This window comes from Ambystoma mexicanum, chromosome 4q (genome assembly GCF_040938575.1).
Source record: "Ambystoma mexicanum isolate Mex_15411 chromosome 4q, UKY_AmexF1_1, whole genome shotgun sequence".
NCBI classification, from domain to species: Eukaryota; Metazoa; Chordata; class Amphibia; order Caudata; family Ambystomatidae; genus Ambystoma; species Ambystoma mexicanum.
The window spans coordinates 1,307,108,257-1,307,125,558 of NC_090928.1; the positions used below are offsets into that span (position 1 = coordinate 1,307,108,257).

The 17,302-nt window shown below is 48.0% G+C and overlaps 1 protein-coding gene across 1 annotated transcript in view; it reads left to right on the forward strand.

Moving 5' to 3' along the window:
- The window catches only part of LOC138468418 (coiled-coil domain-containing protein 88B-like), a 545,411-nt gene that overhangs the window by 471,083 nt on the left and 57,026 nt on the right, over positions 1–17,302 (forward strand). The window contains exon 13 of the mRNA XM_069608969.1: positions 7,984–8,106. Within this exon, the coding sequence (XP_069465070.1) occupies positions 7,984–8,106 (123 nt within the window). The remainder of the gene's footprint in view (positions 1–7,983; positions 8,107–17,302) is intronic.

Here is a 17,302-nt window from a genome sequence, read left to right on the forward strand (position 1 = left end):
AATCACAGGAACTCAGAGTGTGCATAGACCTGCGCAGTTTAAACTTGGAAGTCATCACAGATAATTACCCCCTTCCAAGCATAAACGAACTCATTCTGTTAATGAAAGAAGCCAAAATATTTTCGAAACTGGACATGAGGAATGCATACCACCAAATACAGCTACATGAAGAGTCGAAACCCCTCACGGCATTCATCACTCCATTTGGCACATACCATGTCACCAAAATGCCATTCGGGTTGTCATCAGCAGCATCGGCCTTCCAACGCATGATGGATGTCTTGCTACGGAAAGTTAAAAATGTGGTGTACTTCCAGGATGACATCCTCGTGTATGCGGAGGATGAGCAAACGCACGATGCCACTTTGAGAATTGTCCTAAACAAGCTACAAGAAGCAGGTGCGCAATTACGTCATGAAAAATGTTTGTTCAGGGTGAAAGAAGTTGAATACTTAGGGTATAAGATTTCAGAAAAAGGAATCAGTCCCAAACAGAATCTCATGCAAGCAATCATTAAAGCATCGGAACCCACCAGCAAAGAGGAAGTGAGGTCATTTTTTGGACTGGCTGAGTACTATGCGAAGTTCATACCGAAGTTTTCCGAGACCACGGCACCCCTCCGCGACGTACTCAAAAAGGGCTCGGAATTTATATTGCAAGAACCCTAAAAGACGGCGATGGAGAATATAAAGCAACATATAGATGCACCATGCCTTCAACCGTTTAATCCGGTGTGGGAAACAGTCGTCACTACAGACGCCAGTGCATATGGACTAGGAGCAGTGCTAACACAAAAGAAAGGTGACACGGAACATGTTGTGGCCTTTGCTTCCAAGGCATTATCGGAGGCGGAACAGAACTATTCCACCATAGAAAAAGAAATGTTGGCCTGCGCATGGGCAGTGGAACATTTCAGGACATACGTATGGGGCACAAAATTCAAACTAGTGACTGATCATAAGCCCCTCATCCATATGCTCAGCCCGGGAGGCACCAAAGTATCCACACCCAGATTAGCGCGTATTGCAGCCAAACTGCAAGATTACACGTTTGAGGTCCACCACATCTCAGGCTGGAAAAATTTGCAAGCTGACTGCATGTCGAGACTGCCGGAGGGTAAGGATAAAGCCACCACGTTCCTTCATGGAGAATGCATAGTTGCATCCATCACGGACTTGAGAGCACCAGATTACCTAGAACTCAGTGAGAGACACTGGGAAGAGGAAGATGGGAAAGACCCCACCATGGCCATGATTCGCAAATGGATCAAGGAAGGTTGGCCAAGTGAAAAAGCGCTGCCCAAGGGCATGAGACCCTATTGGAAGCTGTCAGACGAGCTATCTGAAACAGAGGGGATAATTATGAAAACCGATCAGATTATTCCCCCCACAGGAATGAGAAATACCATTCTATTTAGAGCCCACGCGGGCCACTTGGGAAACACGATGACCCGTCGCAGAGTGAGAGAGGCCTACTGGTGGCCATCCATGGACCAGGAAATTCGATCCATGATAGAACGTTGCCATGAATGCCTCAATAGCGACAAGAGACTTAAGGTCCGCCAAGCACCCCTAATACCCACGGAAATACCAGAAGCCGTGTGGTCAAAGGTTGGCATCGACTTCATAGGGCCTTTGGAAGCAATGGCACCTGAACATCGGTACGGCATAGTACTGGTTGACTACCTATCAAAGTGGGTGGAGGCGGAGTTTGTCCCAAACATAACTACAGCAACAGTTATAGAAGTACTTACAGAAATGTTTCAGAGGGAAGGCCTCCCCAAGGAAGTGGTTACAGACAACGGGGTGCAACTGGTCTCTAAGGACATGGAAGAATTCTTAAAAAGAAATCACATTAAACAAAAGAAAGCGGTCCTATATCACCCCCAGGCCAACGGGCTTGTAGAGAGGGCCAACAGGTTCATAAAGGGCGCCATCCAATTGGCAACGGCTTCGGGTATGGACTCGCTCAAAACCACCAAGGAGGCCATAGCGGCCCACAGACTCACTCCAAATGGGATCACGCAAATATCCCCGTTCAAAATGTTGAGAGGGAGGAGTGCGGCATCCACGCTGATTCCACCATGGTTGTCGAAAATACGAGAAGACGAAGCGGTGGACATGGCAGAAGTAGTCTGGAGAATCGAAAGCAGCAAGACACGCATGAAATCATGGAGTGATCGGAGAAGAAGAACCAAGAAAGCGTCCGACATAGGAAAAGGAGACTTGGTTAAAATCAGACTACCGAAGAAAGATCAGGTCACGGGGTCTCGGTTTAGCCGACCCATCAAAGTGATTCACAAAGGAGCAAATCATGTTCGCACAGAAGACGGGCGAGCGTGGAACCTCGAAAGAGTGGCACTATACCAGAAGACTCGAGGAAGAGCGAGGACTCCGGAGAGATCACGGACGGAAACCGAAAGAGACTACGGAACAGGCGAAGAACGAGAACCAGAAGGAGACGACAGAGAGAGGGTGGAAACCGAGGTCGAACCGGAAGTACTGAGTGCAGATCCTGAACAGGAGCAACAGGAAGATTGCGCCGGAACTGATCATCGGCCCAGAAGAGAACACAGAAGACCGGTGAGATACAATGACTATGTTTTACAGTGATTTTGCTGTGCATTGAAAAACGGAGATGTGTAGAGATATCGCGAGAGCCCTCACTCTCGCGAGATCTTGCCGCGAACTACAGCTCCGCCCCCGCGCGCTCCGCACGCATTACGGGATGAGCCAAGGACGCGATAAGGTGCGTCCTGCCGGCTCCTTCGAGAACGGGGCCCGCGGCCCACACTCATGGACACGGACATTACGGCCGCACCTCCAAGCCACGTTAAGCCCGTTGCCATTTGTTATTGAGGCACGCACTTGGCGTGCACTGTGCATGAAACCTATAAGAGATTAAACACAGCGTGACAAGCCCCGCGACTCCTGTCTTCATTATAAGCAAGTTACAACACAGATGTAATTCCCCATCTGTGCATCTTTCATTGAAGGATCAGATCTTTCCAATAATATTACACATATTCATACTGCAGAGCCGCCACGTGTGGCAACTTTCATGGTGTGATGCCATTCTAGACTGCGGCATGGGAGGATTGGCGTCTGAGGGGCCAGAGCTCGAGACAGTGGGATCAACAGGTCCATGTCCAAACGAGTCCCACGTGCCACTGTAGCCCCCCTGCCAGCCTATTCATGTATCTTCACCAGGCTTCTACTCATGTGTTTATTCGGTGGGGCAGGAGGGCGACATTTATTGTTTTCAATCTTGAGAGAAGGAGGTGATGAAAGCTGTGTGATGAATAATGATGACATCTAAAGTCCTGTTAGGGAGAATTCTCTGTTAAGGCTAATTTCCCAAACCTAGTGAGTCCCCCAGCAGCTTTGCTGGATTTTTGGGGTTTATTTTGTTCTCCTGCTAAGCGTGAGACTCTTTTTCTCCCACTCTTAGACATGATTTGAGATATCCTTTGACTTTGTAATGTGTTTTATGGGCTATGGGGTATTTTACTCCATAGGGTTTCATGTGGTTTTTGGTATGTGGGTTACACAGCACCCTCTGTGCCGTAACCCAGGGGTGTCGTAGCGACCCCCAAACATAGACTCCATACCCTGGGACTCACTACTGTCTCCCAGGGCATGTAAAGTCACCATTGACTTTACCAGTCTTAAATTGGGAACAGAACCAGTACAAACCATCATATTGTGGAAGTACTGGTAGGGGTAATTAGATTGCCCCTGGGTCTGTTTTTCGAGGGGGCACTGTGCAGTCCCCCCTCGTCGAGTTTCTGGCTGGTGGCAGTGGTTACCACGTGAAATATTCCACCGGAATATTTCCTATGGGATTTTCCCATTCATTTTAAACGCACCACTTTTTGGTGCAATGTTAAAGATACCGCCGGGTTATTTATTTAATATTTATTCCCCGGTTGGGTCTTTTTGCCAGGACTCGGTTTTAAAATGGCATTTGTGTTTGTCTCTGTAACTCCAACCCAAGTCGAGCCCTTTATTCCACTTTTTGGCGGGATTCTACACAGAAGCCTCCAAAAGTGGTGCCACTCTGTCTGGGTCTACAGGATGTGTGGGAGGGGGGTTTGGGCACCCTGGACTGAGTTGCCTCGGCAACCTAAGTCACACTCTTGTGTGATTGGCCCAGTTGGGAGCCGCCCGGCTCACCACTTAGCATGTTTGAGTGACAGCTAGGACTGATGAATGGGGGTTTTCTGCATAAAAGCAGGGCTTTGGGGACTGGAACTTCAGAAGTCGCCACAGGACCAAAGAATCCGAAGAGGGAGAAGCTGAGCCGACCTGCAACGATGACACCACCGGTGGAGCCCTGCTGAACCGCCTCACCACTTCTTCCAACGACAGAGGAGATCTTCATCCCGGAGAGTCTTCTTCTCTTGACTGGTCAGGATAACCAGTTTGCCCGTCTTTTCGCCTTCCCGGATCATCTCGTGGCTGCCTTGCCTGTGCCAAGCACCCCGGCAACCGGAATACCACGTGTTACAACTACAGCGAATAAAAGGGTAGTACCTTTTAACCAGAGAACTCCGCAGCTGGTTTCTTCCCTGGCAGTGCAACGACCTTCAGCTTTCCTCCACGTCGAGATCCTCTCTTCCTCTGGATGACGCCGTGACTTGCACCCGCTGCCAGGAACAACTGCCCCCACTGGAGGATTCTCTCCACTTTCAAGGTACTGTGTCCGCCTGGCCTTGCTCGCAAAGGTCTGCGTAGGGTGTCTCTTAAATCCTCAACTTACCACTTGGGTTGGCCCTAGGCTGGCTAACTGAACTTTTCTGAGCTGAACTAATTCTTTTCTGAACTCCCTGCAAGATTTTTCAAGCCTCTTAAACTGTATGATCTTGGGCGCATTGGTGCTCTGTTCTCTCTAAGAGGGAGCCTGGCCTCTGAACTCTTTGCTCACAAGTAGACTTTGACTTTCCTGCCTTGCTGGGTGCTTCTAAAGTATTAGTGTTGTGTGCTTTTCTAATTTCTGCTTTTTCCCTCCCTTTTTTGATAACTTATTGGAGTGCCATCTTTAGTTAAGCACTCACCTCTGTCTGAAAATAAGTGGTGTTAACTAAGACTTGTCTAATAAGGAATAAGGGATGTATATATATTAATAGTGACTGGGTTTTGAACTTGCTTACAATAATAGTGCTGGACTGGTTCTATGTGTGTCTTTAAATAAATAATTATATACTTTGTTACCAAAGCTCTGGTCAGTGTTTGCGTGTGCAACTGTATTTTGGTACCTATCTTGTATACTCTATATACTGTCTAACTCTTCTTGAGGGAAGTCTGACTGCTCAGCCACAGCTACATAGTGAATCTGGGTGGTACAGACTGCTACCAAGTGGGTTAACTGCCAACACCTGTAGTCTTAAGCCTTTTGCAGTGGTCCCTAAGGGAACTGCACAGGTTTCTGCCTAACAAGTCCCAGCTCCTAGTGAGAGCGCACTGGTGCGCTGTGGGAAGAAAGTCCCTCCAGGTGTGCCCGCAGCCTTTCATGAAGCATGTAATCCGCCCCGGTTCAACGTGTTCGTCCCATTGATGGCAATGGTAGAGGTGTGGTAGGTAGTGGGATTATTGGTCACCATCAGAAAAGGGTTGTCTTGTGACCAAAATGTAGCATAAAATGCTGGTTGGACCCTCAAAAAAAGGAACAGATGTGGACTGTGCAGAGATGTTCTTCATCACAACTATGACTATGGAGAACGATTTGTGTGCAGTGCCTAGAGGACACAATTATTGTATTGTCTATATACAAATGTTGTAACACATTCACTTTCTTTGTGAAAAATGCATCTCACAAAGCAAGAAGGTGTCAGGAGTGAAAACAGTATAACACACTGCTCTCATGAATGTCTCCAACTTCACCGCCTCTGCTAAGCACACCAACCTATCCTCTATCCTAATTCTCCTTGACCTGTCTGCTGCCTTTGAGGCTGTCGATCACTATGATCTCCTTAATACTCTATTCCTTCTTGGGATTTGTGATCAAGCCCTTCCCTGAATTGAATCCTGCCTTGCACCTCGCCAATTCTCTGTCTCCTGGAGCAACAGCACCTCTTAACTCACTCCTCTAACTGTTAATGTTCCACAAGGATCTGTCTTGGGTCCTCTCCTCTATACATTTTACACCTCTGCTTTTGGGGCACTAATCTCCTCCTTTGGGTTCCGATACCAACACTTTTGCCACAAAACTCCCAAATCAGCTCTTTGCCGGAACTCTTTTCCGATCAAAATTTCTGTCTTTCTGCCATTACATATTAGATGGCTTTGCACTCTTTGATTTTAAACTATCTCTTCTATTCAACTCTACAAGGCCTCTCGTAATCTCTGTTCCGCTTTCTCGACTACCATTGTGGCTCCGGGCTCTCTCTCTGCTTCCTCTCGCTTCCGCTCTCCCTCTGCTTCCTCTCACTTCCGCTTTCCCTCTGCTTCCTCTCACTTCCGCTCTCCCTCTGCTTCCTCTCACTTCCGCTTTCCCTCTGATTCCTCTCGCTTCCGCTCTCCCTCTGCTTCCTCTCGCTTCCGCTCTTCCTCTGCTTCCTCTCGCTTCCGCTCTCCCTCTGCTTCCTCTCGCTTCCGCTCTCCCTCTGCTTCCTCTCGCTTCCGCTCTCCCTCTACTTCCTCTCGCTTCCGCTCTCCCTCTGCTTCCTCTCGCTTCCGCTCTCCCTCTGCTTCCTCTCACTTCCGCTCTCCCTCTGCTTCCTCTCCCTTCCGCTCTCCCTCTGCTTCCTCTCCCTTCCGCTCTCCCTCTGCTTCCTCTCGCTTCCGCTCTTCCTCTGCTTCCTCTCGCTTCTGCTCTCCCTCTGCTTCCTCTCGCTTCCGCTCTTCCTCTGCTTCCTCTCGCTTCCGCTCTTCCTCTGCTTCGTCTCGCTTCCGCTCTTCCTCTGCTTCCTCTCGCTTCCGCTCTTCCTCTGCTTCCTCTCGCTTCCGCTCTTCCTCTGCTTCCTCTCGCTTCCGCTCTTCCTCTGCTTCCTCTCGCTTCCGCTCTCCCTCTGCTTCCTCTCGCTTCCGCTCTCGCTCTGCTTCCTCTCGCTTCCACTCTTCCTCTGCTTCCTCTCGCTTCCGCTCTCCCTCTGCTTCCTCTCGCTTCCGCTCTCCCTCTGCTTCCTCTCGCTTCCGCTCTCCCTCTGCTTCCTCTCGCTTCCGCTCTCCCTCTGCTTCCTCTCGCTTCCGCTCTCCCTCTGCTTCCTCTCGCTTCCGCTCTCCCTCTGCTTCCTCTCCCTTCTGCTCTCCCTCTGCTTCCTCTCACTTCCGCTCTTCCTCTGCTTCCTCTCACTTCCGCTCTCCCTCTGCTTCCTCTCCCTTCTGCTCTTCCTCTGCTTCCTCTCGCTTCCGCTCTCCCTCTGCTTCCTCTCACTTCCGCTTTCCCTCTGCTTCCTCTCGCTTCCGCTCTCCCTCTGCTTCCTCTCGCTTCCACTCTTCCTCTGCTTCCTCTCGCTTCCGCTCTCCCTCTGCTTCCTCTCGCTTCCGCTCTCCCTCTGCTTCCTCTCGCTTCCGCTCTCCCTCTGCTTCCTCTCGCTTCCGCTCTTCCTTGCTTCTTGCACTGCTTGCATGCCATTTGCTTCCCCTGAACATCTGAGAAACAGTCCACACCAATTTGCTGAAAACCAAACTAAAAGTCTACATCCTCGCCTCTGAGTTACCCTCTTAACCTACCTCTCATCTGCCATCTAGCTAAAAATGTTCTCTCCCCTTTAACCTACATCTGTCCCTCACTTTCTCTGCCTCCACTCCAGTACTTCACCCATCATGGCCATGTCCCTAACACAGCTGGCCGTACCACCAACCTGCACTTAAAAATGTCTAATATTTGTTGTCCTTAATCTATGTTCATCCACTTATGTGTTGTCCCTGGTGACTGTTCCATGTACTCCTCCAACCACCTGGTCAGAATGTCACTCAACCGCACCCCATTGTACGAAGCTCACGGCTTCCGTCTCTGTAATGACTGTTTCTTCCGGCACAGATACTGGCGGTGGTCATTGAACTGCAGAACATCAGGAAAGCCTATGAAGGGGCGCTCAGGCATTCTACTCATCCAGATGACCAGAGCGCCAAGGACTGGGTGGCACGAGTCAGTCTGATAAAGGTGCGTGCTCAGAGTGTGCGGTGCGGCAATACATCCTGTGTTTGGGAATAACTATATAGCAAGCTCCAGGTGCCCCTTCTAAGGAGGGTTTACTCCATTCCTGATTTTCCTTTGCTCTTGGTTCTTCAGCAATTCGCTAAGAGGTGCCAGCCAATCAAGGAGCTCAGAATGTGGGCTTTATTGAAAGGTATAAGCCTGGGTCCTGAGCTATCTGCTGGTGCCTTCTCCTGATTCCTGGGTTTTAGACGCTCATTACTTATTTTTATTAAAACTTACTCGACCCTGTGTTTTCTTCTCCCTCGCTGCACCCAGGTAGTTGTAGTCCATTTATTCCCACTCTTCATTATGTTGCTAGCAGACTACATCGCCCCATGGGCAGCACGAGAGACCAAGATGTAGCATCAAGTAAGTCTATCGCATTAGTAGCCACTTATTCCAATTTCAGGAGCCGATAGTATCCTATGAGCCAGGATGCCATGGCCTAACAATGGCACCTCCAAGCATGTGACAGCGAACCTTAATACACTCTGGTCCCTCACATGGGTGCTTACTATCACCCAATTCTCAATCCTGCACCACAATACTCAGTATTCTAAAGAAAACCAGGAATGGATGTGCTACCACACCTGGTAAGGGTCAGCATAGGATGTTTATATACGGGAATGTCGCTACATGAAGCTTGACCAACATATCATTCCTCTGAAAGGAGGCTTGGTGGAGAGTCACGTGTGGGTGTTGGAAACTTGTCAACATTAAGGCTTGGTTGCACACGAGGCGGTTCCTTCACTGCCGCTCACTGTTTAGATGGGCTTACAGGACTATAATGTTAAAATGGCTGGAAAGCCCCATTTATACAGAGGTTCTGGAGCCAGATCAGACCGGACTCAATAACGGGAATAGACAAAGTGAAAGGCAAAACCCAGCTTTGCTATCATCAAAATAAAGCGGGGACAGCATACACGCAATACAATGTCAACGCTCTCAGTGCCCTTATCAAAAACAACACATTATATACTCACTATTTGTCATAGCTGACATCATACTGTGATCTTAGTTACCAAAACCTACAGGGCATGGGGATTGGATGATATTGGTGACTACATATACAGTCTATAGGGGCTCCATTTCTGATTGGGTAACATTTTACTTATGGCTCCTCCTGAGGCCACCTCTAAATTGTTCATAGTAAAAAGACACCATCTCTGCATTAAACTATTGGTTGTGTCTCACTGACTAGTCCCTTGGGATCTGCCATCCAGGTGGCCGGGGCACAGCCATCACCATTGGATCCAGGCCCCAGGGGTGGACCAGTGCGGGAGGATCAGCTGGATTGGGGCTTGCTGGGGGGTGGTAGTGGGACCGGAGGAGTGACGTGGTATCCCTGGACACATTTCCCTGTAGAACACCCCCATTCCATGTACTATCTAGGAACCTTATCCCCCCCTTTCCTACACACACTTTGCTGCACAGACAAGGTGCTTCAGAGAATGACAGACACACACAACCAGTCCGTCATGGTCATGCAGAGTCAGAGCCTTAATCTTGAGGACTCGCACCTGAATCCTATTCCCTTTCCCCACTGGGATAAAAGGTGGAGCATGAGAGCACCTGAGTGTCATACTGTGATGACCCTTCCTGAATATCCTCCTCACCTGTCCCTTCAAAAATGCTGTCCTGGGCCTCTGAGTCCTTCTTCTTCTGAAGTCTCTGAGGTTCTGTCCCCTTCTTTTCCTTATTCTGGTGTAGATAAGGGCGAACCTCCTCAGAATCCATCTTTGCCTGAAATAGACCCAGGCCCAGAGGGAACCCGAGGGACAAGCCCCCAAAATAACAGGGAAAAAGCCTTCTTGGCAGAAAAAAACCCTCATGGAAGGAGTTGGAGGTCACAGATGGAAGAGGTCCTTGTTCCCAAAGAACCAGCGGTATTGGTCTTCCAGATAGGAATTGAATGTCAGCACCCAAAAAGTTTAAATTCTGTAAGGGTCTGGAGCCAGGAGATCCAAATAGTCCATATAAAGCAGAAAGCGCCCAAAATATGGAACAATAACAAGGAGAGAAAAGCCTCCCTGAAGCTGGTATGTGAATCACCACGGGAAATCACTCAGCAAGTAGGTACACAGAATAAACAGAATCAGATGCAGAAGATAAGAGTCGAACAGAAGAAAAGAAGAAACTTACTACGGCAAGGGTGCTGTAAGCCCACAGAGTGAGCCCCGCTAGTGCAGTGAAAATCAGATATGGAAAAAAGAAGCTGAGCGGTGTAAGAATAGACGTGGTACGGCAAGGGTGCTGTACACGGCAACAGAAGGACTGTGAGCGCAGTGAAGTCAGATGAAGACAGGGGTAGAGCGGAATGGAAGGATAGGAGACGTACTACGGCAAGAGTGTCGTAACGCAGCTGAGTGAACACCGGGAAAACGGTGGGACAGGACAAGTAAGTAAAGTCAGAACGCTGTCTTTAACAGGAAACAGAGGCAAATATAGGAGATATGCCGAGACGGTACAGATATAGACAAAGGTGGAAGTAAGGCTGAACAAACGCTAGATGATAGAAAGTAAGAGAGCAGGAAAGAAAATATGAAACAGGAAAGCCTGAGTATGACACAAGTAAACAAACAGATGTAGAGAGATGCGGTCCAAGGACCAAAACAGTAGATGGCTAGAAAAAGACAAGGGTAGGAAAAGAAACTCTGCACGGAGAGATTCGAAGCGTCTTCCTAAGAAAAAACGGATACAACGCAAGGAGAAGATGGCTCCGCCCACCATTATAGAGGTGGCAGCCATCTTGGGGGAAGACTAGACTGCAGTTTGGGTTTCTCAAGCTAAGTATATTTCCACCGTTGCCAACACCTCCAGGGTCGGTGCATGACACTGAGAGGCAAGGCGAGGAAGGAAGGCAGAACCAGCAAAGTGGCAGGAGAATAGATCCTGTGAAATTAGCACGACTATGGAAGCAGGGCAGAAGAGGCCAAGAGGCAAGAGAAGGGCTGTAGTCCTGCCAGATTCAGAGTAAAGGTCACGCAGACTTTTCAAAGGAAACCTCCCTGCTACTGCACAAGGTGAAGGTGGGCCCTCCTTCGGGTGAACGGCAGAGTTGGGATGAGGCAAGCCATGCTGTGTCGATAGCCTTGGCTTTATGGAAATGCTGGACGAATGGCATTGAGCACTACCGGTGAGTGAACTATGAGACCGTCTGGCATTATTGAGTGAAAGATACCAAAGCGTTTGATGAGACTCACAGGGTTTTGTGAAACCATGAGCGAAAGGACATTGTAACAAGAACGATGAATGCAGAAGCTGCGAGTTTCATAGAAAACTGCGAGGGAAGCCTGCAACTTGCAGATGTGTTTAAGACTGAAATATGCTAAAGAATAACGGAGTGGTCCGCTGATAGAATATTACCTTTTCGAAAGTCTCTGCATCCAGAGTGAGACTGTTAGATTTAAAGTAAGTTAATTGGAAAGACTGTGAATACCAGAAGGCCTTAGGAGAGGCCAACCAAAGTAAAAGAAAATCAAAGTGGTCATACGAAGGTGCAATCAAAACCCTCATACTATCGAAAGTCTTTAACAAGTGGGAAACATAGTGAACAATTGTAAAGTAAAGCTAAGTGAACTATGTTATAAATGCAAGTGTGAACCCAATGGAGTGATGCCAAGTAAGCTAAGGGGAGTGAATCCTGCATTGTGGTAAAGTTGCAAAGGTAAGTGTGAACCCGATGAAGGATGCCAAGAAAGATAAAGGGAGCAAGTCCTGCATTGTGGTAAAGTTTCAAATGCAAGTGTGAACCCGATGGAGGGATGCCGAGAGAGGGGAGTGAATCTCGTATTGTGATAAAGTTGCAAAGGTAAGTGTGAACCCGACGGAAGGATGCCAAGAGAGAGCTAAGGGGAGCAAATCCCACATTGTGATAAAGTTGCAAAGGCAAATGTGAACCCGACGGAAGGATGCCAAGAAAGATAGAGGGAGCAAATCCTGCATTGTGATAAAGTTGCAAAGGCAAATGCGAACCAGACGGAAGGATGCCAAGAAAGGTAAAGGGAGCGAATCCTGCATTGTGATAAAGTTGCAAAGGCAAATGCGAACCAGCCGGAAGGATGCCAAGAAAGATAAAGGGAGCGAATCCTGCATTGTGATAAAGTTCTAAAGGCAAGAATGAACCCAACAGAGGTATGCCAAGTAAAAACAAGGTAAAGTGAATCCTGCAATTTGTGAAAGTGACTGAACAGTGGTGTAAAGACAAAGGTGAATCCAACACAGGTGGTATCACGAGGAAGCCGGGGAAGAGGAGAATCTCGCATGGTGAAAGTTTTGTGATGCCAAGCAAAGGACATTGATTCGAGGGATCCTGCCTTTTCTGAAGAAGCTTTATCTTGATTCAAACCCAGCCAGTTATCTGGCATTCAATTTTCAATTTGTGTGAGCAGAAATTGAATGTGAATGATGTTATATGAGAAATCTCTGTTTAGCCTAAAGACAACTTGGTGTCATCGGCACCGTTTTGTAAGGTGGCAACCAAATCTACCAGGAGGTTATGAAATTCTGGAACCTCCTTCCTGACAATATTAGACTTGCCCCTTGCTTCTACATTTTAGAAATTAACTCAAGACCTTCCTCTCCAAGGAATGTTTCCCCCTTAACACCTAGATCCACCCACCCTCCACTCCCCATCTAACCTTTGACTAGGATCCCCTGTGTTTCCTCCCCTCTCTCCCTCCCTCGTTATTGCTCCGCTCCCCGGTATTGATCGTCAGATCTTCCCTCGCCATGTACTTTCCCCGATGAATCGTAAGCCAGTTCTCTGTTTATTAAATACCCTACTATTCGGATTAATAATAAGAACTTACAACTTCTTGGAATGACCGGGATGTAGGAGCAGGAATAATGGAAGGTAAAGAGAAATATTCTTAGAATCACCATAAATTTGAAGAGCCATCGAGGATGTGAGATCCCCAAACCTGGAGGAGAGACAGATCACTATTCTAGATAACAGAGTTTGTGTTACAAATACAATCTGTCTTCCACTTGCCCAAAGAAACACCCATATGAACAAAGGAGCTGTATATAGAACTGGGCATTGTGCAGAGTTTGGACCGAAGGTAAGGAACTTGTAAGCTGAGTAGTTCCTGATGAAGAAACAAAGGCTGTAACGTAGTTGTTGAAGTGTAAACCTGGTAATGAGCAATCGACTGCCTCAACCTGTCGGAATAACAGGCTGGCCACAGGAATAATCCTGTGAAGCATGTATCACAGGCCTAAAATCTCCAGTCTAGCAGATATTGATATGCTCTATTAGCAGAGAGAGGGAGGCTGCAAACAACGTGAAGCCTAAGTCATGAGCAGCTAGTGAAGCAGCTGCTCTATCGTAGTAATTTGATTTCTGATGATGACCAGGTTTTAACATTTGAGTGACTCTATACCCCTGTTTTCGCACTCTCTGCACACACTTCATCAGGGGTGAATAAAGAAATGGTGTTCAGCCAAAAAGGAAATATTCCTCTGTGACATGTCCAGTGTGTGATTAAGGTCGGGATTAGATCTCACTCTTTTTAATTCGTTCTATAATAGACACATTGTAGAAATAGGGACAGCTTCCCTCTTGTCTTTTCTATTAGATACGAGGCGCACCAGCTTTGACCTGGGGGCAGCATCACTCCACAGGGATAGGGTGTGCTTCTGATTAGGGATAGTGCTCATGCTTAAAGTGATGCATGCTCCACCTTTTCTGTCCTACACGGAAGGGACAGGACGTGCAGTGCTGTGCAGGTAAAGGAAACATCTAGTTCCTTTTTGCAGAGAAAGTTGCAAGGAAGAAGGGGAGGCGCTTTGAAACAGTATGTTCTTATTGTATAAGCGCCTAACAAGCAAACAATAAATAAATAAACCACATGGAGCGTCTGGACAGAGGAACAGGCACGATGATGCGGAGGCGGATGATGAGGATGTTTGGCCTGGTTCCTTTGTAAATTGTATAAATAGACCCGGTCCCCCACCTGATATTGCTTCCTGGAAGTTTTCAGGTCATAGTGGGTCTTCATACTCTCAGCTGATCTTTCTAGATTCCGCTGAGCATAGGCAAAAGCATGTTGAAGGTGTTTCCTTAAATTCTCCACATACTCATGAGTTGTGGAGGCATTTATTAGTGTCTGCTCTTGGGTTCTGTAGAGCAAATGCTGTGGAAGCACCATCTTGCGTCCAGTCATCAACTCAAATGGTGACATTTTGGTTGCAGATGAATGGGTAGATCTGATGGCCATTAGGACCAGAGGTAATCGGATATCCCAACTTGGCCCAGAATCTGCCACAAACTTCTTTAATATGCTCACAATGGTTCGGTTATATCTCTCTACTGCCCCAGAAGAAGCTGGCCTGTAAGCAATGTGTAGCTTTCTCTTGACCCCCAGTATCTCCCACATCTTTGTCATTACTTCACTGGTGAAGTGGCTACCCCTGTCTGACTCAATCCTTTGAGGTAGACCAAAACGGGAAAAGATGTGGTTAATCATCAAGGCAGCTGCTGTTTCTGCCTTGCAGTTTGGGGCTGGGAGGCATTCCACCCACTTGGTAAACAAGCATGTCACAGTCAACATGTACTTATTCCCCCTAGACGAGTGAATCACGGGGCCTACGAAGTCGATTTGTAAATCTGACCATGGCAGGGTCATCCCCCTCTTTTGGAGAGGCGCCCGGTGTGTGAGGGATGTTGGCTGAAATTGTGCACACACAAGACACCCCTTCAAGTATTGGTCGAGGTCCTGCCCCATGTGTGGCCAGTATGCAACCTCTCTTAAGATTTCAAGTGTTGTGTGAAACCCCCTAAGACCGGCGGTGGTCGCATCATGGGCATGACTTAACATCAGGCTTCGGAATGAGGTAGGAACCACCCACTGATCGTGGCCACCTTTGGATTTCCTTACCAGCAAACCGTCTTGGATTTGGAACATTTTTGGACATTTCATCAACACTCTTAGGTCCTCTTTCCCAATGTAATCGGTATCCGTCAGGGGAAAGTTCTCAGGGTCCTCAAGGTGTTGGTAAAACTTACCAATTATTGGATCCCCCTTCTGCGGTAATCAAATCAGCATCAGGGGTCTCCTTACTCCATTGGGCAGTTGAAAGATCATTGTGAGCATTTGTCTGGGACCTAGTGATAGCAGTGACCTGGATTTCCCCCAACAGGGACTCTATTTCGATTAGATCCCCTTGGATGGCCCCGGTTTTGGCCAGCTGATCAGCTAAGTCATTTCCAGTTTTGTCTGGTCCCTCTACTTTAGAATGACCCTTGATCTTCTTCAAATAGATGGTCATCCCCTTCGAGGTGACCAGATCATCAATGTTTTGGATTAACTTCCCATGTTTCAGGGGTTTGTTATTAGCACATAACATGCCTCTGGTTTTCCAATTAACCAGGTGCTCCACGAACCCGTTCCGTACATAATCCGAATCGGTGATTATGACCAGTTCGTGGAGTTGATGTTGGACAGCAGTGAGGATGGCCTGATGCACAGCCATCAATTTTGCCACCTGACTACTTCGGGGACCAATTTTGTATCCGGCGGAGGGTTCTGGGAACTCCTTCACCCATGCATTCCCTACGCCAGCCACCAGTTCTTTCTCCCCGTTGTTGTCAACATGGTAAGAGCATCCATCCACATAGACAGTGGGCATTCCCTCATACTTGTCCTCTTCAAAGACTTTGTGTGGGGAATTAAGGTATGCCTCCATGTTGTCCTTGATTTTTAGACTTTCGTCCTCGAGACAGTTTTCTCTGGCACAATCTTGAAAGTCAGCCAGACCTTGCGCGAGGGGACTCTTCTTGTTTTGGCCATATCGGACCTCCACAGGAAAGCCTTGCATTGACTGAATCCAGGAAGTAATTTGGGAATTACTCACATTTCCGGCCCGGATTCTGTCACTTTGGAGATATTGCAGAGGCTGGTGTGGAGTCTCCACTATGATGTGTTCCCCCTGGATGAACGGGCAGTAATTCTTCAATGCCCACACCATTGCCAGGAGTGCCTTCTCACAATCGTTGAATTTTTCCTCCACAGAGGATAAAGTTTTGCTCGCATAGGAGATTACTTTATTGACCTTGTCATGCTTTTGGTATAATACTGCCGTCAAGCACGTATTAGAGAACCCCTTCTCCAGGAAGAACTCCTTGTTTCTGACAGGGTAAACTAGGCAGGGCGCTTGTGAGAGGCTTCTTTTGAGTTGTCTTACAGCCTCGGCTTGTTCTGGACCCCATTCCCACTTGACCCCCCCCCCTTCAGGAGATGAATCAGGGGTCTGGTGATCTCTGCGTAGCCCTCAATGAACTTTCTGCTGTAATTAGTCAGTCCAAGGAGGCTCCTTAGTTCCCGCAGAGTTGTGGGGTCTTTCAGTTTCTGAAGTGCTTCCACTTTCTTTTCCTGGGGACAGAGACCCTGAGGAGTAATCTCATGCCCCAAGAAATTAACACGGGTTCTACACCACTGTGCTTTCTGAAAGGAAAGTTTTGCTCTGGCGGCCCTCAACTGGGTCAGAACATAACGGATCTCCGCTATGTGTTCCTCCACAGATGAACTTTTGATGAGGACATCATCTACATAAGCCAGGTTACCCCTTGCACCCCGGTCGGGCATGGCCTTGTGTAGGAAAATGTTGAATTCATTGCTGGAGTTGAGGTATCCGAAGGGAGTCCGGGTCCATGTGTACTGCTGGCCCCCAAAGGTAAAAGCCAGCTTGTATTGTATTGGTCCTCCCTACTGACAGGCACAGTCCAGTATCCATTGGTCAGGTCTATTGCAGTGAATACCTGTGACCCCTGGATCTGGGCCAGCCCTTGGTCAATGTAGGGCAGAGGCCATCGGGAAGTATGGACCCGTTTGTTGAGCTCCCTGAGGTTGGCGCAGAGTCTCCACTGGCCGTTTGGCTTCAATATTCCCAGCACCGGATTATTGAAGGTGCTGTGAACTGGACTGATTATTCCCCGGGACTCAAGATTCTTAATTGTTTCAGTAAGGGACTCCATGGATGCGAGAGGCAAACGATATTGCTTCACAAACACTGGAGTCATGCCAGGGTCCGTGGGGATTGTTGTTGTGTGGATGTCGGTGCGGCCACAGTCATATGAGTCTACCGCAAAGAGATCTTGGAAATCCAAGAAAACTTGTTTCAACTTTTGCTTTTGTTCCAGCGTCACACAGGCATCAGC